At 56.1% G+C, this 27,857-nt stretch overlaps 1 protein-coding gene across 2 annotated transcripts in view; it reads left to right on the top strand.

Moving 5' to 3' along the window:
• The window catches only part of ITPK1 (inositol-tetrakisphosphate 1-kinase), a 172,054-nt gene that overhangs the window by 2,510 nt on the left and 141,687 nt on the right, over window positions 1–27,857 (top strand). For both annotated transcript variants that reach the window (XM_073895804.1, XM_025869437.2), the window contains one exon: window positions 129–359. In XM_073895804.1, coding sequence (XP_073751905.1) covers window positions 129–359 — 231 coding nt within the window. Of the gene's footprint in view, window positions 1–128; window positions 360–27,857 lie in introns of those variants that run through there.

Below are 27,857 nucleotides of genomic sequence, written 5' to 3'. Positions count from 1 at the left end.
GGCGATCTGGCGCGCCGGCGAGCCCCGCGGGCGGCGGGGGCGTGGGCGGCGGCGGCAGCCAGTGGCACGCCGCGCTGAGCGCCGCTCCCTCCGCCCGGGCGCCCGCCCCGGCCCGCCCCTCCCGGCAGGACTGCGCGCCCCGAGCCCCGTTCCGCGTCCCCGCCGCCGGAGGAGGTGCCCGCACGCTCGCGGCGCGCGCCGGGCCGCCACACTCGGCCTGTGGGCGATTTCCTCCGGACCCGAGCTCCCCGCCCGAGGAGGAAGATGCAGACCTTTCTGAAAGGGAAGAGAGTTGGCTACTGGCTGAGCGAGAAGAAAATCAAAAAGCTGAATTTCCAGGCCTTCGCCGAGCTGTGCAGGTAAGGAGGGACGGGGCCCCGGCGCCCGGGGATTCCCCCCCGCGCCCCGGCCCGAGCCCGGTGCAACCCGAGAGGCTGCTTTGGGAGGCTGGAGCGTTCGGGAAGGAGCGGTGTGCGGGGACCTTGAGCTCGAGCGGCCAGGTGGTTGTGGTGGCCGCCGGCTGTGCTCGAGGGGAGCGGCGGCCGGGATGGGCGGTGTGGCACGGACCGGGGCTCTCAGGTGTACTGTGACCCCCGGTGGGGAAGCCCCCAGCTGCCCAGAGCGCATTGGGGGCGCTGCTAAAGGTGGCAGAGGGACCTGGGAAGTCGGGGAGTCCACGCTGTCTGCCTGTGGCTGGAGGTTACTTTTGGACTGGAGTGTTTTTCTTCCTTCGTTCTCTTCGTGGAGAAGGGCACCGCTGTTTGTGTGTTTGCGGACCACCTACTGTGTGCCCCGCGTGTGCAGCCCTTGAAGCTGTCATTGCATGTCACCGGGTTAAACCTGTGTGCGGCGAGTAGCAATACTTGGCATGTATGTGGTGATTTGCTGTCTCATTAGAGCCTCGCACCAGCCTTGAGAATTGACCCGGGTGGTGATTCTGGGCCACGTGTCTGAGAAGGGGGAGCGATCTGCAGAGACGTGGGGTCCCCCCTCCCCCCGCCTGGGGTCCCACAGCTAGGGAGTGGCTGGTGCAGAGGAGGTGGGATAAATATATGTGGTGTAGAATGGCTTTCCTCTGCCTGACGCCCCCCCCCCAGTACCTCCACCCCCCCATGCTGGTGCTCAATAGTGGAGATTCATGGTGTTTTAATAAGATCACATTCCTAGTCTATTACGGAAGTATCCAGTCTTGGGTCAGGTATACCTCACCTTGCTCTAGGACTGTGCCTTTACTTCTGGGAAGCTGTTAGGTGAATCCTGTTCTTACGGAAAGCCTAAGACAATCTGGCTCCCCAAGCCTTTTGCAAAGTCTAGGTGGAATCCTTTTGTTTTGCAGTGTCTCCTCTTGGTAGATTTGATTCTTGAAAATGTGTTCTACTTGCACTTTTGTTGCTGTTGGGTCCCCAGACATGTTGCAGAATTGAACAGTTGGGTTTCCTTATCTCCTAGTGCGGAGCAAGTGGTGGGTCTGAGCTGGTCACCTGCCAGCCTGTGGCACCCCCGTGCCCCTTGTGCCCATCCCGAGGGCCTGTTGTTCCTCTGCCCTGGGTGGACCCTCCAGGCGCTCTTGTCTCTGCAGCCGAGGGGCAAACCTATCAAACAGCCCTCTGCATCCTTTGGCCTGGGGATGGAGTTTGGCTGCCATTTCTCAGGCTGGCTTCCTCAGGAGAAAGCAAGCTTTTTCTTCATGGTCGGTAGGGCATGCCAAGCAGCCCGGGAATTCAGAAGGAGATCGGGAAATCAGGAGGAACTCACAGCTAGAACTTTGAAAATGGGTCCGAGGACTTCAGAACCTTAAAAAAGGATGCTTGAACGTGGCACCGCAAGATACACACACACACACACACACACACACAGATGGAAAAAGTGCTCTAGACACAGGAGACATGTGGAGAAGCCCCTTTGACATATCTTTGAAGCCCCATGCTGGTGTGAGGTCCTCAAGTCCTCCTGCAGTCATCTGAGTCCTGGGAAATCCCACTTAACACCTTGCACCCTTCTCTACTGAGGTCTGTCTGTATTTGTGTCATCCTGTGTCTGCAGCTAAAGCATGAGGCTTGTCATCTGGCTGGTATGTTTTGCTCGTTAATTAGGAGCCTCTTGCAAAACAGTTCCAGCCCAGACTCGGGGCTGGGTCCTGCTGCCGGATTTGCAGATTGCCTCTCCCTCCACATGGACTCCCCTTGCCTTTAAGAGGGGCGGGAGGGGCGTTCACGGCAAGCCCTGAAATCAACCATTCTGGGGGAAATCAGGCATGGAGGGTTAATTTCTCGGAAAAGGTTGTTGCCCTCAGTCTGGATACCTACTTCTGGCCAGAACATTGGCCTCAAAGAGAAGACAGAAAGCATCTGGGCCATTCTAGAACCTCAGGAAGCCCCACTTGTGTTTTCATTAGAGAAGCTCTAGATATTTTGTTGCTTAAGCTTAAGGAAAAGAAAACACCAAGAAAGAGTTTTTCTTCTTTTATTACTTTCAGGGCAGCGCCCCCTGGTGGCCTCATTTCTAGACTGGGTGCAGAAAGCTCCCTTGACAGGATGGCCAGGGCCCTTTGCTGTTCTTGTGTTTGGTAGGAATGCTGGTGTGATTTTTAGTGGCCCAAGAGGTGACATTGTGCTATTTTCGACATTCACAATCTGGGGATGCAACGCTCCTGTTTTGATGGATGATGAATTGCCCGTGACTTTCTCTGATGAGAAAGTCCAGAAATGTTTGAAAATGATATGAAGCTCTGCTCTGAATGTTTAGGGCAGTGTCAGCGCTAGAAAGGATGGCCTGAATGGACGAGATGAGTTGTTTAGTTGAATGTCAGGCCTTGTAAAAATCTTAGAACAGGAAGGGATGTTGGGGATCATGTCATCCAGCTCCTTTGTTGTGCGGATAGGGAGACAGGCATGAGAGGGGCAGGTTCCATACTTCTGTTACTTTTGTTGAACTTACAGAACGGGCCCAACCTGGTGACCCGGAGACCCCCACAGAAAGCCCTTTCTACTTGGGTATGCTCTTACCTTCACAGGGGTCCAGCTGCTGCCCTGTTGTCCCGGGGACATTTTTCTTTTTTTTAGTTTTTCTTTTTTGAGATAGAGCAGAAATGAGCAAGAGAGAGAGAGAGCGAGCATGAGCACGAGTGGCGGGGAGGGGCAGAGGGAGAGGCAGAGGGAGAAGCAGGCTCTCCACTTAGCAGGGAGCCCTACGTGGGGCTCGATCCCAGGACCCTGGGATCATGACCCAAGCCGAAGGCAGACACTCAACCAGCTGAGCCACCCAGGCGCCCCCTGGAGACACGATTTCCTTGCACAGCTGAGCCGTGCCCTTAGCAAGTGTGTAATGCCTTGTTCTGTCAGAGGGCATTGCACGTTTTTGGCGGTGGTAGGGGTTTGGCACGTGGGCCTGCCAGGATATATGTCTGGTAGGCATGAGGTTCCACCCTTCACACCCCTGGGGCATCTTGATAGGACGTCCTTCTCTGACTAGTTAATAGATGGGCCTCTGACTCAGCTTGTTTATTTATTTTTTATTTTTTTATTTATTTTTTAATTTTTTAAAAAAATATTTTATTTATTTATTTGAGAGACAGAATGAGAGAGAAAGCACATGAGATGGGGGAGGGTCAGAGGGAGAAGCAGACCCCCCGCTGAGCGGGGAGCCCGATGCGGGACTCGATCCCGGGACTCCGGGATCATGACCTGAGCCGAAGGCAGCCGCTGAACCCCCTGAGCCGCCCAGGCGCCCCTGACTCAGCTTGTTTGGTGGTGCCGTCCGGTCCTGTTGTCTCCTCGGTGAGGGGGGCAGGGGTGTGGATGAGGCTCCGGTCGTGTTCCCTTTTTAAGTTCTCCACAGCGTCTTGTGTGGAAATGCTGGCTGGCCCCCGCCCCTCTGTTCCCTCCGTTCGTGTTTCCCCTCTTCCTCCTCCATTTCTTCGGCCTTTTCACCCTTTTCTGTCCCGCGGCTGAACCTGTGCTGGGGGAGGTGGTGGGAAGGCACGGGGCTTCCTGCAGCATCTCGGTGGGAGATGTGGGTGGCTCTCTGTCCGTCTTTACTGTTACGGTAGCTGCCTTTGTCACGCGGTCCTTTGGGCACCTCGTCTCACTCCATGTCCCCAGCAGTCCAGGGAACAGAGGGCTGGGGACACTGAGGCTTGGGGCGTGGAAGAGGCCCTCACAGCCCGTCAGCTTTCCCGGGCCCAGTCCCGAGGCCTCTTCACTGGAGGACATGGCTTCCTTGTTAAGTCTCTTCTCTGCCCAGGTTAGGCTGGGGTTTCCTAGAGCCTCCAAAAGCAGAAGAACGTCTGTGAGGTTCTCGTCCTAGAGAACCTTGGAGGCCAGCAGGACTGACGAGGCCTGCAGGAAAAGTGTTTATGGAGCAATCTCAGACTACGATCTTCTCGTGGACTTTCCCACCAGTTCCCTCAGATGGAACTGGGCCTGGAATCCTGAGTCTCAGGTTTACTGAACACCTTCTGGAGGCTTGGCCTGAGAGGCAAGCAGGTCCGGGGCAGCAGGGCGGAGCCCTGCCCTCGTGGAGCTGGGAGTGTGGTGTTCGCAGTGACCCGGCCTGGGAAGCCTGCCGGGGTGGGCTTGGGTGCCATCAGCCCTCCCCCTCCTCATCCTACGTTCCTTCCTTTAAAAGGGGGCGTCTCGAAGGTCCCTTTCTGCTGGGATGGCTTAGCATTCTGGGCTGGGAATTCCTACGGGAGATTCTTAGGGAGAAGGAAGGAGCCTCTTTTCCAGGATGAGGTGATGCTGGTCTGTGGGTTGGTATTGCTCTCTGTCTTAATGTCTGGGTGAGCCCCATTTTGGGGCGTAGGGGTGGGAGAGGGACTGACTGTGTCCCCTTTGCCCCAGTGTCCCCAAGACTGTCCCTAACTCAGACTTGCAAAGAAACGCTTCTCCCTGCCTCCAAGGGAGAAAGCTGGACTTCCAGCGGGAGAAGCTGTCCATCTGCACAGTGCCGTCTGTTGGTCCCCAGCCTGGCTCCACAACAGACCACCTATGTGACCCTGGGTCCTCTGTGCCTCAGTTTCCTCTAGGCAAAGTGAGGATGTTCACAGTTGCGAAGCTCAGGGTTGAGTGCACGAAAGGAGTCAGGACGCTGGGCGTGTGCGTGCCTGCGCCTCTGTCCACGGTGCTCGCCCCAGCTGGCGCTCCAGTGGCTGGCGGGCCTTGAGTGGGTGAGTGCGCCTCGGCCCACAGGTGCCTCCCCACTCCAGGATCTTTGGCATTTGTAGATCCGGTGTTCTTGGTCTGGGCCGTTTGTGAGGGACCCCGAGCTCCACAGTGGGTGCTGCCCGGCCACCCTGCCGGGTGTGGGCTTTGTGGGGATGTCAGGGACGGTCCTGTTCTTTCATACGGGCCCTGGGAGGAGGCAGGGGTCCTGCCCTCGCCTATTTAACACATGAGAACTTGAGAAAATCATCTGTTAACGCACGATGGGCCTTCTGTTTCTTTTTTAAAGTTTGCAGATTCAAGAGGAGTTTGTGCTGGGTTTCCCGAAAATGCTGAGTCTTCAGGAGTGATTGTGTTCTGATTATTATTAACTTCTATTGTTTCCTTTATCTTTGTGAATGCTCGCTACACGCAGATGTTAAAAAAATAGCAGAGGACTGCAAGTACGCATTAAAAAGTCCGTTTCCTTTTTTTTTTTTTAAAGATTTTATTTATTTATTTGACAGAGAGAGACACAGCAAGAGAGGGAACACAAGCAGGGGGAGTGGGAGAGGGAGAAGCAGGCTTCCCACGGAGCAGGGAGCCCAAATGGGGCTCAATCCCAGGACCCTGGGACCATGACCTGAGCCGAAGGAGACGCTGAATGACTGAGCCACCCAGGCGCCCCGGTCCGTTCCCTTGCCCCCGAGTTCCCGTCCCTCAGGGACCGCAGCCCCCCACAGCCTCTCTCTGCGGGTGTGCTGTGCAGATGGGCACACGCATGTTCTGGCCGTGGCTCATTTCACGGAACCCTGCGTCTTAGAGAAATAGCACATCTCTGCCTTATCGGGAGGCAGATCCCTATCACTTGCCTCATGTCTTTACTGGCTGAGTGGTCCTGCTCTCCTCAGGACAGACCGCATTTCTCCCCTGCTGGTTGGCCTCTGCCTCTGGGTGTAGACAGTGGGTCAGCGAGTGCCCTGCCTCATGGCCTGGGAGTCATGGCTCGATGAGGGAGTGCTGGGTCAAAGGGCAACGGTGGTTTACTTTTTCTGGGGAGTTCTGAAGCCGCTTGCAAAGAGATGGCGCTGCTCAGAAGTGACAGCAAAGGGGAGGGCCTGTGACCCGCACCCTCCCCAGTGCGGCCCTGTGGCTGAGGGTTTTGACCTTGGCCACACGCATGGGTGGGATGGTACTGTAGATTTGCATTTCTCTTTGGACGGTGAGATTGATTCACGTTGTGGGGCTGACTGCATCAGGCAGGCACCGGTGTAGAGCTGGGCTCTCCTGGGCACTGGGCTGGCACCTCCGTTCCTAACCCTCAGGCCGTCCTGCCTCTGCTGCCCAGGTCTCCTGTGTGGGCTGGCAGACTTGGGGCGTTCGGTAAAGGCTTAAGTGAAGGGCCTCAAGAGTGCAATTCCTGAACAGCTGCAAATAAATAGGGTTTCTGTTCCCACTCGTATTGTGAATTCAGCTGGTAAGCTAGCTTTTTCAAGGAATGTTCTGTTACCTCCTTTTTACTTTATTTTATTTTTTTTAAGGATTTTTGTTTTTATTTAACAGAGATAGAGCGCACAAGTAGGCAGAGCAGCAGGCAGAGGGAGAGGGAGAAGCAGGCTCCCCGCGGAGCAGGGAGCCCGATGCGGGGCTCGATCCCAGAACCCTGGGATCATGACCTGAGCCGAAGGCTGATGCTTAACCGACTGAGTCACCCAGGCGCCCCTGGTACCTCCTTTTTAAAAAGTAAGATTCATCATCACTCAGGAGCTGCACACCTGCTCCTTCCCCTTCCTGTATGCATTAGGCGTCCCCCAGCCTCCGTCCCTCCACCGGCCCTCAGGGAGCTGGCCTGGGCATGTGGGGCCTTGCTTGGGGGAGAATGTGGGATGGACTCCCAATAGGGAGACCCAGGCCTGGCGGGGGGAGGGGGTGGCTTCTCCAAGGTCACACAGCGAGATGTGGGGGGGGCTCGCTTGCTCCAAGACCAGTGTGCCCCCCCTTCCCCCAGATGTACCACCAGTGTGCCTCTTGGAGCAGCCAGGCCATTCCCCGTTCGCCCGGTGCTTTGTCTTGCCTGCTGCAAGCCTCCCTCTGAGAGCGGTTGCCCTGTGGCCCGCGCTTCCCCAACTGGGCCTCAAGGGCTGGTTTCTGTAGGATCCTCATGGGGCCAGGCTGAGGATTGTGACAGCTTCCCGGGACTCTTCCCTCTCCCTCCCCTGCTGCTTTTAGGGCTCAGAGGGTGGATCTGTCACTGCCTGTGGGGATTTGAGAATCGCTCCTATGAGGAAGTCCCTGGCCCACCCTGGGTGGCCAGAAGCTATCCCACCCTGTGGGTCAGCCCCCTGGCAGAGCCTGCTGCTAAGCCATCAGTGCCCCTGGAGGGGGACTCAGGACACACAGTCAGGTGGAGGGCCCTCCCAAAGACAGCTTCTGAGAGGTGCCTGTGATTTCCCTCTCTCAGAATCTTCAGCCCCTAGTGGGTGTGTTCTCTCTCTCTGGACTTGCGCTCATTGCTCATTGTCTTTGAGAGCCGTTTTATAGAGGTGGGAGGTGGAGACCTGCAGTTGTGGTCACTGCTGAAACCAGGGCCTCCGACAGTGCACATAGTAGGAGCCCAAAAGAGTCTCTCTTAGTGGAGGAAGGAACTGACTGGTGGGTTTTGGAAGCCTTTTCCACATCCCTGTGGCTCAGCCAAAAGCCACTGGTGGCTCTGGAGTGTTCTGGGCCCAGAAGGAAACTCTGTGGTGGGGGGAGATGGAGGGGAGTCGAGTCCAGGCCAGGGAGGGGCTCCTGGGCTTCATTCCTTCATTCTTTTTTCCACTTAGTATATCCTGGGCAGGCTCCCGGCCAGCCCGGTGCTGCATGCTGGTCCATGTCCTCAGGCACCCACATGCTTGCTGGGGTTCAGTCAGCACACAGACACACTTAAATGCCGCACAGTGTAGTTAGTGCCAAGAAGCCTGTGAATGGGGGAGAGCCGTGGCAGAGGTGGCTGCAGCCACTTTAGCACCATGTGGTCAGAGGAGGCCTCTCTGCGGAGGTGACGTTTAAACCAAAGAGGCTGAGAGCCGTTTCTTCTGGGAGCGGAACGAGCTACAGGGTGGGTGTTGTCTGCTGCGGAGAAGCCACATGCCTTGGCCTGCCTCTTTTGTAGCGCTGGGCTCCTTGTGGACCGTGGGCAGCTGTTTAGGGAGGGGCTGGCTGGTTTCCACTTCAGACAGGTGGTCAAAGAAGGCAGTAGAGTGTCTTTGGTATCCTTGTTCGCTGGCAGTGTGATGGGGGGCCAGGTGGGTGGCTGGGTCTCCCACCTGAGGCTGCAGCCATGTTCTGGGGGCCCTGGGGGCCGGGGACTGGAGGCTACATGCTCCCTTCTGGTCTGGCCCAGTCTAGCCTTTGTGTTCTGGAAGGAGCCCTTGTGAGCCTACCAGGTGGGGGAGGGTGGGAATCCTACAGCCCTGGTGGGTAGGCCCTAGGCCAGCTGACCTTTGCCCTTTCCCAAATCTCAGGTGAGGCCTCAAGGTGAGGGCTAGGGGTGGGGGAGGGAAGCCACCCTAGCTTGCTCTTTTTAACAGACCTTTACCTTCCTCCAGGCCAGTGTTTGCAAACTGTCCTTTTCCAAAGTGTGTTACTAGGGCCTCACCCCAGAACTGTCAGGCATGTTTAATGCCGAGTTTAACAGGCGAGAAGTGGTCCCTGGGGGACGGGGCCTCTCCAGGAGGGCATCCGGATGTAAAGGTTCCCAGGCCAGTCTGTCCTGGGAGCTCAGGTTGGGCAATCCTCTCTTCTCTTTTCTTGCCTCTGGCTGCTGGCTTGCAGTGGCTTACAGGTGGGTCCTGAGGCTGGGCAGGAGCTCGCTTTTGCACAGGAGACAGTCCTGGGGATGTCACACGGGTCACCAGCCAGGGCTGGGAGTGGGGGCGGTAGCCTAGCCTGCGGGGCTCCACTTTGTAATTTCCCCCGCACACCTGTTGGCTTCGCGTCAGAGGTCTTGGAGCCTGAGCCGTGAAGCCGGGACTTGGGGCTCGTCCATGTGGCCCTCCGTGCTTCTGGAAGGCTGTGGTGATGGTCCCCCACCCCCATCCCCAAATCGGTGGCTCACGTCAGAGCGGAGCGAGAACCTACCGTGGGTCCGGAAATGTGCCCTCCCAGGTGGGTGGTGTGTCTCCGTGTGCCAGATGAGAACGCTGAGGCCCGGGGAGAGGTGACACGACCTGCCTGGTCACCCGGCTGCGAGTGGCGGAGCTGGGATTCACCCTGGCGGCTAGTTGACTCCTGAAACCATGCTGTGTCTCCCCTGCCTGGTGGCCTTCGCCTCCATCTTGAGCGTAGCATCCGGGGATGGTTGGCATTGGTAACCATTTCAGAAGCCAATCAGGGTGTTCTTTTCTGAGCATTCTCTGTGGACAGTTACTGGGCCCAGAGAGGTGGTGGGCAGTGGGGAGGGCAGTAAACTTGGAGCGCAAGACTTGCCCAACCAGCTGTAGGTGGCTGGACAAGCCTCCCCGAGCCTCCGCGCCTCCGTCAGGTGGGCCTAATACAGCCACCTCTGGGGCTAGTGAGCATGGCAGGTGCGTCAGGAATGATGGCATTCCCCCTTCTCCCCAGGAGGCCACTGCCCCGGCCCTCCTGCCTGTCCGACCTGGGGCCTTGGGCCTCTGACATATCTCCGGTGGGAGCCCCCAGCCTGGGGCCGACAGGTAGCCTCCCTGCCTCCCTTCCTGATCCTTTTCTGGTGTGGGGGTCCTGCAATGTCAGTGACGAGGACACGCCTCCTTCCTCCCTGCTCACTGCTTCCGGAGAGGGCCCCGGGGGTGGGGGTAGGTGGGTGCAGAGGGTTTGGCTTTCATTTCTGCCTTCCACCCTATTTCCATGCAGCAGTGGAGGGCTGGGGTGTGGAGGTGAGGAAACATGTGGGCCCCTCCGTGGGCTCCTCGCGCCGGCCCCTGGGCTGCCTTCCCCCCCCCCCGGGATGTCTGGGGTGGGCTCAGCCATCTTTTTGAAAAGCACCCCTTTCATTCCTTCAAGCAGCCACCGGACCTGTATTTATTGAGTGCTTGCTGCCTGCTGACCAGTCCTGGGTTGTAGGGACCCATAGAACCGTGAGCCCTGCAGAGCCCCCTCTGGTCCCAGGGACAGCCCCAGACCTTCTAGGGAATGTTTGCCGGGCTGTGCCCCTGAGAGGGGAGGGTGGTACAGGGAGTGCAGGTTGTGTGGGGTTCTCTTCTGTTCCTCCAGGGCTGTGAGGGACCCTTGGAGAGGAGAGAGTGAGCATGTTGGCATGTGGGACGTGGTGTGTGTGAGTCCCAGGCGCCCACCCTGAAAGGACTGGCTCCTGCCTTCTTTAGGATCCTGGGCGTTTTTGTGAGGAATGTTCAGTGCTGTGGGACTGTTGGTTTCTCTCTGGTCTCTTATTTTTTATTTAAAAATTTTTTAAATTTTACTTATTTTTTAAAGTACTCTGTACGCCCAACGTGGGGCTTGAACTCACAACCCCGAGATCAAGAGTCTTAATGCTCTAGCTCTACCGCCTGAGCCAGCCAGGCACCCCCCCATTGGTTTCCCTTTGGTTGGAATTTCCCCTTTGCACCTCACCCATCTTTTTTTTTTTTTTTTTAAGATTTTATTTATTCGTTTGACACAGAGAGAGCATGAGTAGGGGGTAGGCAGGCAGAGGCAGAGGGAGAAGCAGGCTTCTCATGGGGCAGAGAGCCCGATGCGGGGCTCCATCCCAGGACCCTGGGACCATGACCTGAGCCGAAGGCAGACACTCAACCGACTGAGCCGCCCAGGCGCCCCTGTACCTCACCCGTCTTACAGATGGGCAAATGAAGGCCCAGAAAGAAGATGTAGCCTCACGTTGTAGAGCTAACAGAGGGGCAGCTTGGATTTGAACCTGGCCTCGCTGACACTGAAGTTTATTTTCTTTAATATTTTCTTCTGAAAAGATTTTATTTTATTCTTCAGTCTTTTTTTAAAGATTTGTTGCGGGGTCCTTGAAAAGAAAGGGAAGTCTGACCATTCCCTCAGAGGGCCTGTCCCTGCCTCTCTGTGAGCAGGTGTGGGCAGGGCATTGGGGCCCCGGGCGGGAAGGAGTTGTGCTTCCTGAGGAATTTGCCCCCCAGGCCCCTCGGCCCGCGCCTTGACTGCTGGGGCGCAGCCAAGCTGGGGGCTGTGCTGAGGGAGGTTCGGGTGCCTGGTTCCTCACTGCGCAGGGGAGGAAGGTCCAGGCTGGAGCCGCTGGGCCTCGTGGAGGCCCGTCTGTAAATCGGGATGTGCCCCTGCGGGGAGGAGGGTGCTTCCGCCCGGCTGCTCCTGGGTTTTGGGAGGCGCTGTCGGGTCCTCCAGAGGCGCACACCGGCCTCTGCCCGAGATCTTCAGTGATGGAGGAGCCGCTCAGCCCCGAAGTACCATCTGCTCTGTTAAGGCTCTCAGTCCATATACCGACACGGAGGCTCAAAGGAGGGGCCCGGGAGCCTTCCTGGGGTTCCTAGCTGGTTGCTCCCAGGGTAGGATTTGAACAGCCGTCTGCATGAAGCCAGGTGTTCGTTGTTGCTTTCGGCAAACGATCCAGAAGATGGGAGGATGGCTTTCCTTTGGTTGATGCTGTTTTCAAGCGGCTCATCCTCAGAGCCCTGGGTCATCGGCTTTTCTCCTTTTCCCTTTCAGTTTCGTTCGGAAGGCCTGCTTGCCCAGCGTCTGGAGACTTAGTGCTGACTCAGTTGATAGCTGCCCAGCTAGGGAGGCTGGCTGTGCTTCCGGGTGACGTCCAGGGACAATGTGTGTTTTGGTTGGTGGTGGGATTTGAACCCTGGTTTGGCCTCTTAACTGGCTGGGCGGCCCCAGGTGCATTTTGGCCCCACTCTGGGCCTCGATTTCCTCCTTGTTAAGAGTCGGCCTCGTGCCTGTGCACAGGAGGTGCTCAGCGTGCAGACTTCCCCTCCCTTCTCCGGGCCAGAGACCATCTTTGAAGGAAAAGGGGGCTGTCCCTCACTCCCCTCACCTGTAATCAGACCCATCGTGTCTTCCTACAGGGGACAGCAGAGTAAAGGTCCTCTGGTGAGGTACAGAGGTTCAGCATCTTGAGGGAGTAATTTTCCAGAACCTTTGAGCTACAAGGCGTCTTTGCAGATGAGGATTTACGTTACAGCTCAGAGTGCCGGCCTGGCAGGTTGGTGCACGCGGCCGTGTGGCTGGCTGGGCTCGGGCCTCAGCTCCAGAGCCCACACATGCTCCCCTTCCCTCAGCCCGCCTTTGGCCTCCAGGGAGTCATGTGCGAGGGTGAGGCAGGGTCTGTTCTTTCCTGGGCCATCTGGGCCAGCCACCCCTGTGGTCTTTCCCATCTTTCCTCCAGCCTTGCTGGGAGTGCTGAAGGACCAGCTCTTTGGATTCCGGAAGCTCCCCTGGGAAGGGTAGGGGTGTGGATAGGCCTGTCCTTCCTGGAGGCAGCCATATGGGACGTGGGCAGTGCTGTGGGTGCCTCTGTACGAGCAGCAGATGGGGGACTCCCCTGAGAGTGAGACCTGTGCCTGCAAATCTGTCCCCATTGCTGGAGGGTACCCTGGCGTTGCATCATCTCGTCCTCTCTCTCTCTCAATCCCTGTTGACAGTGTCAGGATGACCTTAATGATCTGAGCAGAATGTCGATTGTATGGCTGATGCCTACAAGTCACAGGGATGTATTGGTTCCTCCAGAAACCTCGGTGCCGACCAGGCTCAGTAATGATGGGGCTCTGTAAGTGGGATCTCCAGGCAGAGTTCTGGCTTCAGGGGCTCCGATGATGTCCCAAGACCTGGCCTCTCTCATGCTGGCTCCATTCCCAGGCCGTGTGGCTCCAGGTGAGACCTCACACTGACCTTTATCCCGAGCCAGGCGGTGTGCCGGTTCCTTGCGTGCTCTCTCATGTGATCTGCGCTGCAAGCCCTCACATGCTGTGGGCTTGTAGTACCCCTGTCTCCTGTCAGGGGAAATGGGGGCACAGAGGGGTTGGGTAACTTGCCACAGTTGGGTAACTAGCAGGCGGCAGAGCTGGGATTCAGACCTGGGTACGTTGGCTCCAGGGCCTCCATCCAACTCAGGTGCAGGTCCCAAGGGACTGAGCATTAGTTCTGATTGGCCCTGATTGGTGAGCCTGAGCCAGTCTGTTGTTGGGGCCAGGGAGTGCCCCTTTCCCTACCACACGGTTTGGGTGTGGGCAGGGCGGACCCTGCACAGGAAGTTGGGGACTGCTTGCTGAACAGACTGTGATGGCCGTTGGGCAGTCGGGGGGCGTGGGCAAGGGCACTCCCTGGTTCTGGGTTCCCGGGCCTGCTGGGGTGAGCATGGGGACTGCTTTCTGTCAGCCTGAGGGTTCACACATGGTCTCCTGGGCCAGGGCACTGCTCCTGAGGGGAGTGAAGAGCACCCCTACAAGTCAGAGCCAAAGGCTGGGCCCCTGGCTCCGTCTTTCTCTTCAGCTAAACCCGCGGCCAGCTGGACGCAGATTCTGAGGGCCCTGGGCCCAGGGGTCCGATGCTGGGTGTCCTGGAGGAAGGGCTTATGTAATTCTGCCTTGAGGGATGGAGCTCGATGGGGCCTTGGGGAAAGGCTGCCGGGAGTCCAGGGTGAAGGCTGGTGTCCTCCCTGCCCCGCTATGCTGTGCAGAATGTTGGCGTTGGACAGTGTTTTGGGGTGAAACAGTCCCATGTTATGTAAACTATTACCGATGGCCTTGTCCTGTGCACGAGGAAACGTTGAGAAGGTGTCTTTCCTTCCCAGGCCAGGAGCCTGGAGGATATCGCAGCTGTGAACTCTCTGACTGGGGTTGTGGAGCTGGAGGGGAGCTCAGTCCATCCTACGGTGGGGAGCGTGGGTGCAGGGCACTGAGCTGACGTCCTGGCCCTTCTGCCCCTGAGCAGGCCTGGTGGGAGCTGCAGGAGGACCCACTGGTACGAGTTCCACCTGGAAAGGGGAGGAAGTGAATGGTGAGTGCCAGCACCCAGGCTTGCACACCTCAGGGCCCCGGTCCTGAGGGCCCCTGGCAAAAGGGCTAGACTGGAGGCTGGGAGAAAGGCTCAGGGTGGTGGGGCCCAGTTAGGGCTTGAGGTCCCTCATGGTTCTTTTCTGGAACCAGTGAGGAAGTGGGGACTGTTGAGAACCAGGGGCTGCCCAGCCCAGAGCTGTTGCCCTGTTCCAGAATTCTCAGAGGCCAGTGGTTCTTTTTATTGGCCTCCCAAGCCGAATAGTTAGAGGTAGTACTGGGGGAAAGCAGTGGAAGGGAGGGTGATCCTGGGCACTCCGCTTTGCCGTGGACAGCAAGCAGGGCTGGCTTGATCTTTGCTAGTCCCCCAGGAGCTTCTTGGGATTGTGCGGGGGTGGCTGGAACCTGGGTCAGGGAGCTGAGGTCTGGTTCTGCTATTTCGTTGTGGGCCCTTCATTGGACTCCTTATGTGAGGGCCCCTCTCTCAGAGCCCTGGGAAATGAATTTGTGACCCCCTGCTTTCGCTTCAGCTGGGGAGACTGCCATTTGGACCTGAGCTGTCATGCTGGACAACGGAGAACCGCAGGGAAGTTCTTTGGGTCTGTTACGGGAGGCCTCGAGGAGGGGTCATTTCAGTTTATCAGCTGATAAAAACAGAGCCCTTGAAACCAAGTTCAAGAAGTTTGCTGACTTGTCGGCATGAAATGGCAGAATTTCTCTTGGGTACATTCATATCTGATTTGTGAACGCTAAAAAAGCCTTTCCTTAAAACCTGACATACACAATCAAAAGTGAAATCCTGGTTATTCTCCTTACTTTTGACCCTGATCCCTGGAGGCAGCCATGTTCTGGCCTCCTGGGCGTGTGCTGGGTCTGACACGCCAATGTGTACGCGCATGTGCATGCACACGCATGTGCACACAGGCACGTGCCCACACCCAGCCCTCCACTTCCATTTCCACACCAGCGATAGCCCATTACTTAGGCTTCTCCTGCCTTTAACTTTGTTTTTCATTTGCTACAGCGCGGAGATGAGTCTGTCCCCGCACCACACCTGCTCTGCCGCAGGGCCCCTCAGCAGCCTCTTTTTGGGGTTCTGGGCTTGCCCCCAGGGCTTGCAGTTTACCGTCTTCCTTATCTTAGGCCACTCGGGCTACTGTAACAAATACTGCAGACCAGGTAGCCTGAACAACAGGCATTTATTCCTCATGGTTCCGGAGGCTGGCAGTCCAGTTCTGGGGAGAGTTTTCTTCCTAGTTATCGGCGCCTGCCTTCTCCCTGTATCTGCACATGGAGGGGAGAGACGCGGAGTGCCCTCATCTAAGGGCACTCACCCCATTGTGGGGCTCTGCCCTTCTAGGCTCCTCTAAGCCCAGTGTTCTCCTGATACCATCATATTAGGGGTTGGGGCTGCCATACGAATTTAGGGGGGGCACAGATGTTTCGTCTATAGCATCTCTCCTGCTGGGGGTTGTATGACACCAGCTGCTGCCTGTCTGAGGCCGGGAGGGGCCTCAGCCTGGTTTGGCCCCTCTACCTCCTATCCCTCCTATATGTGGCCCCAGTGTGGGTGCTGCTTGGGGAGGGAGGTGACGGGTACGCTATCACTAGCTGGCTTCTGAACCCGGTCCTCGCGCCCGGGGCATGACTGACTTTGGGCCGGTGAGGGACCTCCCTTTCCTCACCTGTAAAATGGGAACATCATGCAATTGTGGGGCAGATCGGGGGATCAGAGAGAGAATGGCTGAATTGGTGGTGGTGGTTTCTAGCACATAGTAGGGGCTCCGTTTGTAATTTATCCTCTTCCCCATATCATTTTTTTTTTTTTAAAGATTTTATTTATTTGAGAGAGAGAGAATGAGAGATAGAGAGCACGAGAGGGAAGAGGGTCAGAGGGAGAAGCAGACTCCCTGCCGAGCAGGGAGCCCGATGCAGGACTCGATCCCGGGACTCCAGGATCATGACCTGAGCCGAAGGCAGTCGCTTAACCAACTGAGCCACCCAGGCGCCCCCATATCATTTTTTTTAATCTTTTCTGTCTCAAGATGAATTTTAGAGAGCTGAGTGTCATTTCTTTTCTCTTTTTTTTTTTAAGATTTTATTTATTCATTTGCGAGAGAGACAGAGAGAGAACAAACAGGGGGAGAGGCAGAGGCAGAGGGAGAAGCAGATTCCCTGCTGAGCAAGGAGCCCGATACGGGACTCGATCCCAGGACCCTGGGATCATGACCTGAGCCGAAGGCAGACGCTTAACCATCGGAGCCACCCAGGCGCCCCTGAGTGTCGTTTCTGATCTCAGAACTGGTCAAAGGAAGGGGCTGCTGGTGGGATCCCTTAAATTTGAAGGACAGATCTTGGTTGATAGTCCCCAGCCTTTCACTCTTCCCTGCCTTCTGGCCAGCTGGGGGCGGGGGGCTGGGGCCCCTTGAGGGCGGCTGAGGGGCCTCTCCGTAGCTTCCTCAGCTGCCTCCTGTGCTTTCCAGCAGAGTCCACCCACCTTCCCAGCCCCACATGCTTCTGGGAGGGCCTCCTCTCAGCCAGTGTCTCCTTCATGTGGAGTCCCAGCTGAAGGAAGTGAAAGGATGTATGTCATCCTTTCCCCTGAAATTTGTTGTCCTCTGTGAAGACAATTTAACATTATGAGAACAGAATTTGAAGAGACAAATGGTCCCTCCACCCCCCCATCCTATGTCTTTCCTGCTTTGTGGGTTTTTTTTTTTTTTTTTTTGGTAAAGATTTTATTTATTTATTTGACAGAGAGACACAGCAAGAGACGGAGCACAAGCAGGGGGAGTGGGAGAGGGAGAAGCAGGCTTCCCGCGGAGCAGGGAGCCCGATGTGGGGCTCGATCCCAGGACCCTGGGATCATGACCTGAGCCGAAGGCAGACGCCTAATGACTGAGCCCCCAGGCGCCCCCCGCTTTTGTTCTGTATGTAACAGTCACAGACTTGGAATCATTGTGTACGCAGCATTGTGTTTCTGCATTCTGCACATAGCACTGTAGTGTAAACTGATTCTTTGTTTCTACACAGCCTTCAAGAATGATTTTCCTAAAATGTACTTTCTAGGAGCTTTTATTATGAAAATTTCCAACATATACAAAAGAAAGAATAAAGAAATGAACACCCCCCTCCATCTCATTACTGTTAACCATTATTTTATTATTATTATTTTTTAAAGATTATATTTATCTGAGAGAGAGAGAGAGAGCACATGAGAGGGGGGAGGGTCAGAGGGAGAAGCAGACTCCCCGCCGAGCAGGGAGCCCGATGGGGGACTTGATCCCGGGACTCCAGGATCATGACCTGAGCCAAAGGCAGTCGCTTAACCCACTGAGCCACCCAGGCGCCCAGAGCCTGATTGTTTTTCATCAGGATGGAGTAGTTCTTTCTATTGGACATCGTGTGGTAATGCAGTGAGAGCTGTAATCTTGTTATCAAATATTTAGATTATTTCCACTTTCCTTGCTGGTATAATAATGCTGTCTTGGACATCTTTGTGAATATATTTTTAAAAAGATTTATTTATTTATTTATTTATTTTTTAAAGATTTTATTTATTTATTTGAGAGAGAGAGAATGAGAGATAGAGAGCACGAGAAGGAAGAGGGTCAGAGGGAGAAGCAGACTCCCTGCTGAGCAGGGAGCCCGATGTGGGACTCGATCCCGGGACTCCAGGATCATGACCTGAGCCAAAGGCAGTCGCTTAACCAACTGAGCCACCCAGGCGCCCACAGATTTATTTATTTTAGAGAGAGCGAGCGTGCGAGCAAGCAGTGGGGAGGGGCAGAGGGAGAGGGAGAGAGAATCCCAAGCACGCTCTGTGCTAGGTGCGTAGCCTGATGCTAGCTCAGTCTCATGACCCTGAAATCACAACCTGAGCCAAAACCAATAGTCGGTCACTTAATGGACTGAGCCACCCAGGCACCCCCATCTTTGTGATGTAAATGTCTTCCTTCCTTTTCCGATCCATTATGTGTAAGGGGGAGTTGGATCAGTTACCGTTGAGTTACAAACCATCTGAAGGTAGTGGCTTTGAGCAATACCCGTTGGTTTGGCTCACCCATGGGTGGGCGAGCAGTTAAGGTTAGGCTCCCTCATGGGTCTGATGGCCATGCCGTTAGCTGCGGGTCGGCCAGGGTCTCCACTTCTGGGGAGTGGCCCGTGGTTGCCCAGGGCAGTGGGGATGACCATGCCACGGGTATTCTTTCTCCTGCACACTGCCTCGCTGTGTTCTGGTCCAGGAGGCAGGGTTCCAAGACAGTGGGCATGTCCCAGGCCTCTGGAGGCCGGATCTTTCTACCACATTTGTTGGCCAAAACAAGGCACAGAGCCAGCCCAGACTCAAGGAGTGAAAATGAACTTGACCTCTTTTTTTTTTTTTTTTTTTAAGTAATAAATGGAGGGGCTCCTGGGTGGCTCAGATGGTTAAGTGTCTGCCTTCGGCTCAGGTCATGATCTCCAGGTCCTGGGATTGAGCCCCATGTTGGGCTCCCTGATTGGCGGGGAGTCTACTTCTCCCTCTGCCTCTGCCCCTGCTTGTGTTCTCTCTGTCTGTCTTTCTCTCTCAAATAAATAAATACATCTTTAAAAAGGTAATAAATGGAATTCATTGAAGGAAATACAGAGTCCTTCACCTAAATCACCTGTTTCTTGAGGACAGGGCTGCTGCTCCTTTCTTGGAGGTCACTGATACCTTTGAGATTCAGATGAAAGCTGTAGAACCTATTCCTAGGAAAATACCCGTAATGATACACGCCACAATATGAAGAATGCCACAGATTTTCTGAAGTAAAGGTTCTAGGGATCTCAGATAAAATTTTCTTGTTTGATGCTTGTGGTATAGATTTTCGGGAAAGACAATATACAAGCCTTCTTCAGAATGGGATTTCTTACAAGGTAATCCACTAAAGAATTCTGTGGTCATGTAAGTTTGGGGAGCAATGCATCCTGTGAGATTCAAAACACATTTTATCTTTGTTTACCTTGGCGGGGTGCGTTTGATCCATTAGCATCTCAGAAAAGACTTTTTTTTTAAAGATTTTATTTATTTATTTGACAGAGAGAGACAGGGAGAGCAGGAACACAAGCAGAGGGAGTAGGAGAGGGAGGAGCAGGCTTCCTGTGGAGCAGGGAGCCCGACGTGGGGCTCGATCCCAGAACCCCGGAATCATGACCCGAGCTGAAGGCAGACACTTAACGACTGAGCCACCCAGGCGCCCCAGTAAATGTCACCTCTTGATTGGAGCAGTGAGGTCATTGCAAAGGGCACCGACACGGAGCAGGGTCAAGAATTGGGAACATTTCTGCACATAAGAGTGTGTGGTCTGGCCCTGTGCACTCGCCAGGCACCCCACAGACCCCTCCTTCTTTGGTCCCTGCCAGGTGCTCTGAGGGTGCTGTGCTGGGCATGGAGAGGGTGGAAAAGCTAAGGTCCACCTCGGGAGACCCCAGGGTGCTCATTCCTGCACAGACTCCCTAAGGGATGAATGCCCATCCATTGTTCAGAAAACATTTCTGAGTACCCGACTCTGTGCCCGGCTCCAGCCAGATGCTCTCTGGCCTGGTCCTCCAGGAACTTGGTATCCACTTAAGGAGAGGAGGCTCATGTGAGTGACTGATGGGGGCAGAGCAGGGTGGGGGGAGCCAGCAGGTGTGATCGCAGTGTGTGGGGTGATGAGTTTTGGTCCCCGTTTGTAGCCTGGTGTTACCTCTGTGGCAACCCCCCTCGCTGAACTTCATTTTCTTTAGCTGGAAAAAGAGAAAGTTAGAACAGAGGAGCCCCCAGATCCTAGACTGTTCGAACTGGGAGAGCCCTTGGGGTGTTCAGTGGGGAAACTAGTGTGAATCTGGGCATCACTCCCTCCTGAGCTGGTGGGTGCTGTAGCACTTCTCGATTGCTTCCAGGCCCAGTTTTCTGTTGTTGGTCTGGTTCTGTGTGTTTCCGCCAGGACACCTGCATCCCCCGCCCCCCCAGTAGGGTGTGTGTTCACAGACGTCTTTTAACATCCCTCCATGCCATGCCAGCCCGCATGAGGGACCTGTGGTGGCCAGGATGGACACGTCCTTGCAGCTTTAGTCTTTGGGGAGAAAAGGGGTGGGGAGGGCCTGTGACAAACATGTCAGCTGGTAAGTTAAAGGGGTAATTTTAGCAGGGATGTGAAGAGCATGGGTGACTGTCCTCAGGGTGGTCACAGAAGGCCTTTCCAAAGGAAGCACTTGGGGCTGTGGCCTGACTGGTTAGAAAGCAGGTATCTGAAAGTCTGGGCCAGAACCTCTCAGGTAGTGGGGGAACAGCAAGTGCAAAGGCCCTGGGGTGCTTTTGAGCAAGGGCTTTCGTGTGTTTGTGGAACAGCAGGGAGGAGGGTGCAGCTGGAGATGTGAGGGAGGGAGCAATAGAGAGGCAGGCAGGGGCCAGACTCTTCAGGGCTTTTCCAGGCCATGGTGTGTAAGGTTTTACGTGATGGGGGAGGGCAAAGGCTCCCATCAAATGATTGCACAAAACTGGCAATGAACATGGATGATCCTTTAAAGAGCTTTGGGCTGCGTTCACTAGCGATGGGGTAGATGGCCAGAGTTCCATGCTCAGGTGCACAGGCTGTGTGTATGAAGTGTTAAATGTCAAATGCAAAGCAGTGCTCCCCCCCGTCCCTGGGGCTGTGCTCAGCCCTCAGATGGGTGACAGCCAGGCTGTCTCCCCTCTAGCTGCTGGCCAGGGTGCCCAGGCTGGTCATGGAAGGACGGACCTTGCTCTTGTCACCGTCCAGCTCTGTGGTTTGGGGCCAGTTACTGAGATTCTCTGTGCCTCAGTTTCTACATCTGTAGGATACACACGCCCCTAACCTTCACAGTTGGTGTGTCAGTTGAAATAATGAGTGTAAAGCCCTGTAGTTCGCTGTCTGCCACGTGTATTTATTTATAAATATTGGAAACAGCCGCTGTAGCTCCTTGTGAATCGGTGGGCGGGTGGTATTATTGTTGTGGTGGTAGGCGTTACTCAGGGGGTGCCGTGGGTCTAGGTGCTAGAACACAGACACCCCCACGCCCTGGGAGCTCAGCTGGGTGGGCGGCACTGGCATAAGGAAGCCTTGAAGCTTTGCTCAAGGAATGGTGGAGGGGGCAGCTTTCTCTGTCTGGAAAGACTGAGGAGGGCTTCACGTGGGGGGTGACCCCCCCAGCGTCTTTGAGGGTTAGGAGGAGCTCCCTGGGCAGACGGGTGTGGGTTTAAAGTTCAGGTAGTGAGCCGGTGCTGCGAAGGTGTGACACTGTGAGGCTGGGGGTCCTCAAACAGGGACTGTGGGCATGTCAGGCTGGGAGGCAGATGGGGGCTGAGGGGGCCCTGGAAGCCTGGGTTGAGAGCATCTAGAAAGCAGCAAGATGGGGCGTCGGGGAAGGAGCATCTGCTGGTTGTCCCTGTGACCGCGGCAGGTCTTGTCCACTCTGTGAGGGGCAGGCGTGGACTGCACCCATGCCTAGTAGTTAGGAGCCTGGAGCCCAGAGGTGGCCCCCTGGCTTGGAACCCGGCTGCCCCACTGGGAGGTCACTGCAGTCTGTAGGCCTAGTGGGGGATGATGACAGGCCCCACATCACTCGGCTGCTTTCGGGGGACGGGAGGTCCGTGAATAGCACTTGGCACAAGGCAAGCAGTTGATGATAAAATGGTGGCTTTTAAACCTGCTCCTTGAGGCTGAGTCTGGCTGACAGCCTCCTGTTGACTTAGCCGTGGGGGTGGTGTGCGGGGGTGGGGGGATGTCCCCTCTGAACCTCCTCTGAGCTGTGGGGACAGATGAGTTTCCAGAACAGACTGGCAGAGACACAGCCCTGCTTCTTGTTGACTTTCTCATTCTCAAGTGGCCCACCGAGCAGCTGCCTTCCTGTGTCTCCCTCGACCCCCTGCCCTGGCAGGCTCTTCCCACCACGGGACCTTTCCTGGCCGGGAGGAGGCAGGAGGAGACCCCCATGTCCTCAGGTGTGCTCATCCTGGCATTGAACGGATGAGGAGACCAGAGGCTGAACAGCCTCTGCTGGGCCCCTCAGGTAGAAGCGCTGGGGTGACCGCCCGGGCCCTCCCTCCTGGGGTCAGTGCAGGACGCCGCAAGGAGCGACCAGGAGCCAGGAGAAGTTCAGTCTGTCTGGAGCTCGGCATGGGGATGAGGCCTGAGTCAAGGCCAGGCAGTGCAGGGTGCTGGAAGCCATCACTGTGTGCCTGGGCCCGGTCTCGAAGGCTGTGGGGGCCAGAGCAGGCGTGTGGGCAGCATGGGCCCAGGCCGGTGTGGAGCACCGCGGAGGACAGATGAGAGAGGACGGGACCGGGGCTGTGGGCTGCAGGTGGGAGCCTGCTGTGGTTGACCAGGCAGTGGGGAGGGGCTGGGCTGCTGGCCAGCCGTGAGGACTCGCTAGGACCTTGCTCCTCAGGCTGTGGTCCAGGGCGGGTGGCCTTGGCGTGGAGGGAGCTTGTGAGAACTGCAGAATCTCCACCCACCCAGACCCACTGCTCAGGACCAGCATTCCAGCAGGGACCCCAGGGTGCGTGTGCATTTGCACATTCACGTCTAAGAAGCCTTGGTTTATTTATTTATTTTTATTTTTTATTTTTTATTTTTTCAAAGATTATTTATTTATTTGACAGGGAGAGACAGTGAGAGAGGGAACACAAGCAGGGGGAGTGGGAGAGGGAGAAGCAGGCTTCCTGCCGAGCAGGGAGCCTGATGCGGGGCTTGATCCCAGGCTGGGACCATGACCTGAGCTGAAGGCAGACGCTTAATGACTGAGCCACCCAGGCGCCCCTAAGAAGCCCTGGTTTAGAAAACCTGCTGCCCCCTGGGTGCGGGCCTGGGAGAAGGAAGGAGGGGTGAGGCTCACGCCTGCCTGTGTGGGGAAGTGGGCTTGCGGATGGAAGTGCAGGTTAGGCGGTGGGCTGGAGGAGGTCAGGTAGGATTTGGGATGTTCAGTGCACTTGGGTTCCTCACTGGGATGAGGGGCCCCATCACGACCACCCAGAGTAGTGTGGGGACCACAGAGGGGTCACTGAGGAGGGCTGCAAGGGCTGGGCTCTGCAGGGCGGCCCCTGGCACCCAGCTCTGTCCTCATGGCTCTGGAACGGGGAGGCCCCTCCTTGGTGAAGCTTCTCTGCAATGTGGCGTGGGCACCCCCACAGAGTTGGGTGTTTATCTGCCTACCGAGTCAGGAAATGGGCTTTGAGTTCATACGTGCGTGACTGTGGATCATGGAAGAGAACAAAGTCCTGCTTTAAGGAGTGGTCATTCTCGGGGTGTGGAGGGCAGATGGTGCAGAGTTGCACAGGCCAGGGCTGGGTGAGGAGTGCGAGGGTCGCTGTGAGGACCAAACAAAGCACCTGCCAGGAAGGCTAGCTGGGGGGCCCCTGGGTGGGGCACAGTCGGTTAAGCATCAACTTTTGGTTTCGACTCAGGTCCTGATCTTGGGGTCGTGGGATCGAGCCCCACGTTGGGCTCCATGCTCAGCACAGAATCAGCTTCGTTAAGACCCTCTCCTTCTGGGTGCCTGGGTGGCTCAGTTGGTTGGGCTTCCGACTCTTGCTTTTGGCTCGGGTTGTGATCTCAGAGTCCTGGGGTTGGACCCCACGTTGGGCCCTGTGCTCAGTGCAGCGTCTGCTTGAGATTTTCTCCGCCCCTCCTGCTTGGGTGCGCGTGCTCTCTCTCTCTCTCAAATAAATAAATAAATCTTAAAAAGAAAAAAGAAAGGCTGACTGGGTGTCCGCCAGGCTCTGGTGAGATGTTCCTTTGGGGGACGTAGTTAACACGAGGGGGGCGGGTCTTGGGAGGCAGGTGTCCTTGGCACGAGGAGTGGCTGACTTAGTGCCTGGGGCTTGGGAGTTTAGCCGAAGCAGGGTGAGCGTGCCCTTCCAGCCTTCCTCCTAGATTCCTGGCTCCCTGCCCCTCTGGAGTCTGCTGGTGCTGCGGCTCAGCAGGGCCCAGGCCAGTGAGCGCTCGCTCTCTTCTGCTGGAGGTTGGCTGTAATGGGATGGAAATTTGGCTGGTCTGGTTGGCATGGGCCAGGACCATAGTATGCCCAGCTTGGACTGGGTCACCCCATGGGCTCTGCCATCAGCTGTGCCTAGGTCAGAGCTGCCAGAGGCCCAGCTTTGTGGGTTCGGGTGGGGTGGAGATTGTGTGTGTGTGTGTGGGGGGCGTGGGGGGGGGAGTTTGACTCTGCCTCTTGTGGGCATCTGAATCAAGGGTCTAGTTACAGTTGTCAGCGAGATGTTTTGGGGTGACTGACCTTGGTTATGGTGCTCCAGGGGCTTTCAAAGCGATGAGGCTGGGTGGTTGAGGGAGACTGTGCACGTGGAGGGAAGTGTTATTTTATTAGTTCTGAGAGGACGTAGATGTGTTGAAATGGATAGTGCGGTCACCTGATTCCAATCCACAGGCAAGAAAGGACTTACGCTGGAAAGGATGTCCTAGCTGTGCCCCTTACCCCCTGGCTGCCCCCCAGAACTGCTCCTTTTTTTTTGATCCTTCTAGGATATTCTAGCACATGCAGACAAGCACGTCTGCATGCATATACCCATGTTTCCGTAGGTGCATCTGTGCGTGCACACATGCATATTTATTTATTTGAAAGTTTTGGGTTTTTGAACTGACCGCGTGTCTAGGCACATCCCCATGCTTGTTCACGGAGGACTGTAGCTCAGGGCTCCTAAGCTGGGGGCTGTTTGCATATTGGTGCTGGATCCTTCTGTCTTGTTAGGGGCTGTCCTGGCCATTGTAGGATATTCAGCAGCACCCTGGCCTCCACCCTCAGGGTGCTATTCCTCCCCCAGTTGTGACAACCAGCAGTGTCTCCAGGCATTGCCGGATGTCCCCTAGGGGCAGTCACTTTCAGGGCTCGGGTCTGGCTCCCAGTCTGGCTTTGTTGCTCCCCGGGCATGGGTTTGGCCTGCTTTAGTCGCCGCTCACCGTTCTCACACACCGACCAGCCCTGGTGGCCGTGTGCTCGTGGGCGCTCAGGGTGGCCGGTTCTCTGCCTGCCAGAAAGGAGGCCCGGATGGAACACCATGGCTCTCCCGTGCCCTTGTTGGAGACCCTGAACCTGTCCAAACTTCCCCAAACCTTGATTTTCTCATCTTTGGAATGGGGCTGTGATAGCCCTTTCTCTTCTTGGGTGCTGGTGTGGATTGGGGACGCTGGTGAGTGGTGCCCCCCATCCGCTAGTGCTGGGCTTGTCCACGAGTGCCTGGTGACAGTTGACCTCCTCCTGACTTTCCCACGACCCCAAGTCCCTCTCAGTCCTGGCCTTGGTTCCGTTGTGTGTAAAATGGGGGACCCTTTGCAGTGGAGGCCCCCGAGTTATTGGGGGCACCCCCTGGTGGGAGAGGGGAGAAATGGAGACCAGAGTCTGTGGCTTTCCGAGCTTCTGGTCCACATGCACAAAACTGTCCGTGCTCTTCCAAGGGTTAAATGGGAGGAGGAGGCGAAGGGTTGTGGTGACTGGCGGCCCACTGTGTGCCAGGTGTCCTTCACTCCTCATGTCATAAGTTACCACCGTCCCACCCAGTTACAGATGGGGAAACTAAGGCACAGAGTGCCACGCTTGGCCATAGCAAGTGAAGCTGTCCTGGTTATGATTAATGGGCTGCTCTCGGGACTTGGGTCCGAATGTCACAGACCCTGAAGATGCAGAAAGAAAGAGGAGAGGGAAGTGCCTCCTGTCTTCCTGGGGCGGGCCCCGCGCTGGAGGTGGAGGGGCCGGGCTGGTCCTGTGCTGGGCTTCTGGGCCGGTGCTGGAAGCACCGGGCAGCTGGACGCACGCTGCTCTGGGAGCTGGCTGGCTCGGTGCTGGCGCCTTTGTTGGCTTCCGTAGTTTTTGCCTGCAGGGGCCTGAATGATCCGAGCTGACGATAAAACATTGGTCGGGCCCGAAGCTGTAATCACACTGCAAGGGACACTTGAAATTATATCCACATTTGGGAAGCTAATTTGAAAGAGCGTTTTCCTTCATAATTATATGCAATCAGGCAGCCAGTGTTATTGGGGGTTTTTTCCCTCAGCTGAGAGGCCATCTGCTTTTCTCTTCCTGCCTCTCCTTCCAGCATGCGGTGGGCCACCTCCCTGGGAGAGGGACCCCCAGCCGTTGGCTGCCCAGAGGCCCCAGTGAAAGCTTTCTGTGGTGACTGACTGTTGGGGGATGAGAGAGAGGGGAGGTGGGGGTGATGCTAGGCTGGGGCTGCAGGGTGGGTGGTGGTGCTTGCCATCAAGTTTGAGGCACAGGTGGATGGGAGAAGGTGATGGAGTATGATGCTGTGGTTTGGACGATGTGGAAGCCAGGATTCTTGTGGGTGCGAGTAACAGAAGACCCAGTTCAGATGAGTTTAAGCAAAAAGAGAATTTCTTGGTCCAGGTCACCAAATGGCATAAGAACAACCCCTCAGGGCCCCAAGACGTGCCTCCTGCTTCTCTCTCCCCGCACTGTGATCTTTTCTCAGTTCTTCAGCTGCTCGAAACTCTTTCCTACCTCAGGACCTTTGCACATGATGCAGTTCCTGCTTCCTGGCAGGCTCTTCCCACCCCCATCACACCACTGGCCTCTTGGTCTTTAGATCTCAGCACTGACTTACCTTCCCTGCCTCAGGCCCTTGAACGTTCTTTTCAGAGCATGTTACATGTTGTTATATTTATTTCAGTGGTTTGCATGTTCACGCTCCCCTTTCTGCTCTAAGTTCCTTCGGGACAAGCATCCTTTCTACTGTCTTTACTGTTGTGTCCCCAGTAGTGATACTGTGCGGGGCACATAGGTGCTCAGGAAGTATGCACGAAACGAGGGAATGAATAAGAAGGATCCTTTGGACAGAAAGGCAGTTCGTGTGAAAGCAAGTCATCAGGAGGAATTTAGTTTAAGAAAGCCCCTGGCAACATTAAAAAAAAAAAATAAAATAAGCCCCTTCTGTCTGCCCCCTGCTAACTGGGTTCATTCCTCTCTGTCTTGAGTTCTTATCCTGGCAATGAGGGTCATTCCTGGAGAGCTGTCCAGCAGAAAAGCATCGAGTCAGGGAAGTGGGTTGGATGTCTCTCAGGGTGGGGCGGCTGCCCTTGGCCTGCTCTCAAGCTTCTCCCTTCTGAGGAATCAGGGCCCCCTCTTTTTGGCGTTTTCACTTCTGCCCAAGGCCCAGGCTCTTGGCTTTAGGTTGTGGCTGCTGTGACACCTTGTGTGGGGGTGTCTGAGGGATTTCTCGAGATGCTTGGGGCCCGTTGCCATGGCTTGCAGCTGCAGAGCCCGGGAGGGCAGGAGCCCAAGCAAAGAAGGAGGTGGGGGTGTGTGCCTGTCACTGGGAGCAGGCCCTGGGCCCCCCGAGGCTGGGCTGGCCTGTGTTTTCAAAGCGCCTTTGATTTCCTGGACTCCAGCGACGTGGCCAACTCCTCCCTCTTGTTGGCGGATTCAGAACCTTCCTAGGACATTAGCCCCCCCAACCTTCCCCACGTACCAGTCTCCGTGCCCTGATGGCGGGTGTTTGGCCTCTGTGGTCATGGGCCAGTCACTAGCTGCCTGCTGTGGGGAGCCCGCAGCTCCCCCTGAGACCAAGCTGAACTCGGCTTCCGTGGCCCTTCTGCTTGGCCTGCTCGGATTTCAAGTGACGCTGTAGTCAAAGGAGCTGTCAGCCCTGTGGAGAAGGGAGCAACAGGTGACCTGTGGTGTGGCCAGTCCCCGCTGCACATGGTCTCGGGATGGCAGGGCCCCTAGAAATGCCTTCTGGCTCTTTTACCCGCAGGCCTCCCCCGGC

Source organism: Callorhinus ursinus, unplaced genomic scaffold, assembly GCF_003265705.2.
Source record: "Callorhinus ursinus isolate GAN/ISIS: 27379988/994484 unplaced genomic scaffold, GSC_fseal_2.0 scaffold8, whole genome shotgun sequence".
Classification (NCBI taxonomy): Eukaryota; Metazoa; Chordata; class Mammalia; order Carnivora; family Otariidae; genus Callorhinus; species Callorhinus ursinus.
The sequence above is the reverse complement of the archived record's forward strand: the minus strand, read 5'-3'. Positions and strand labels throughout refer to the sequence as shown.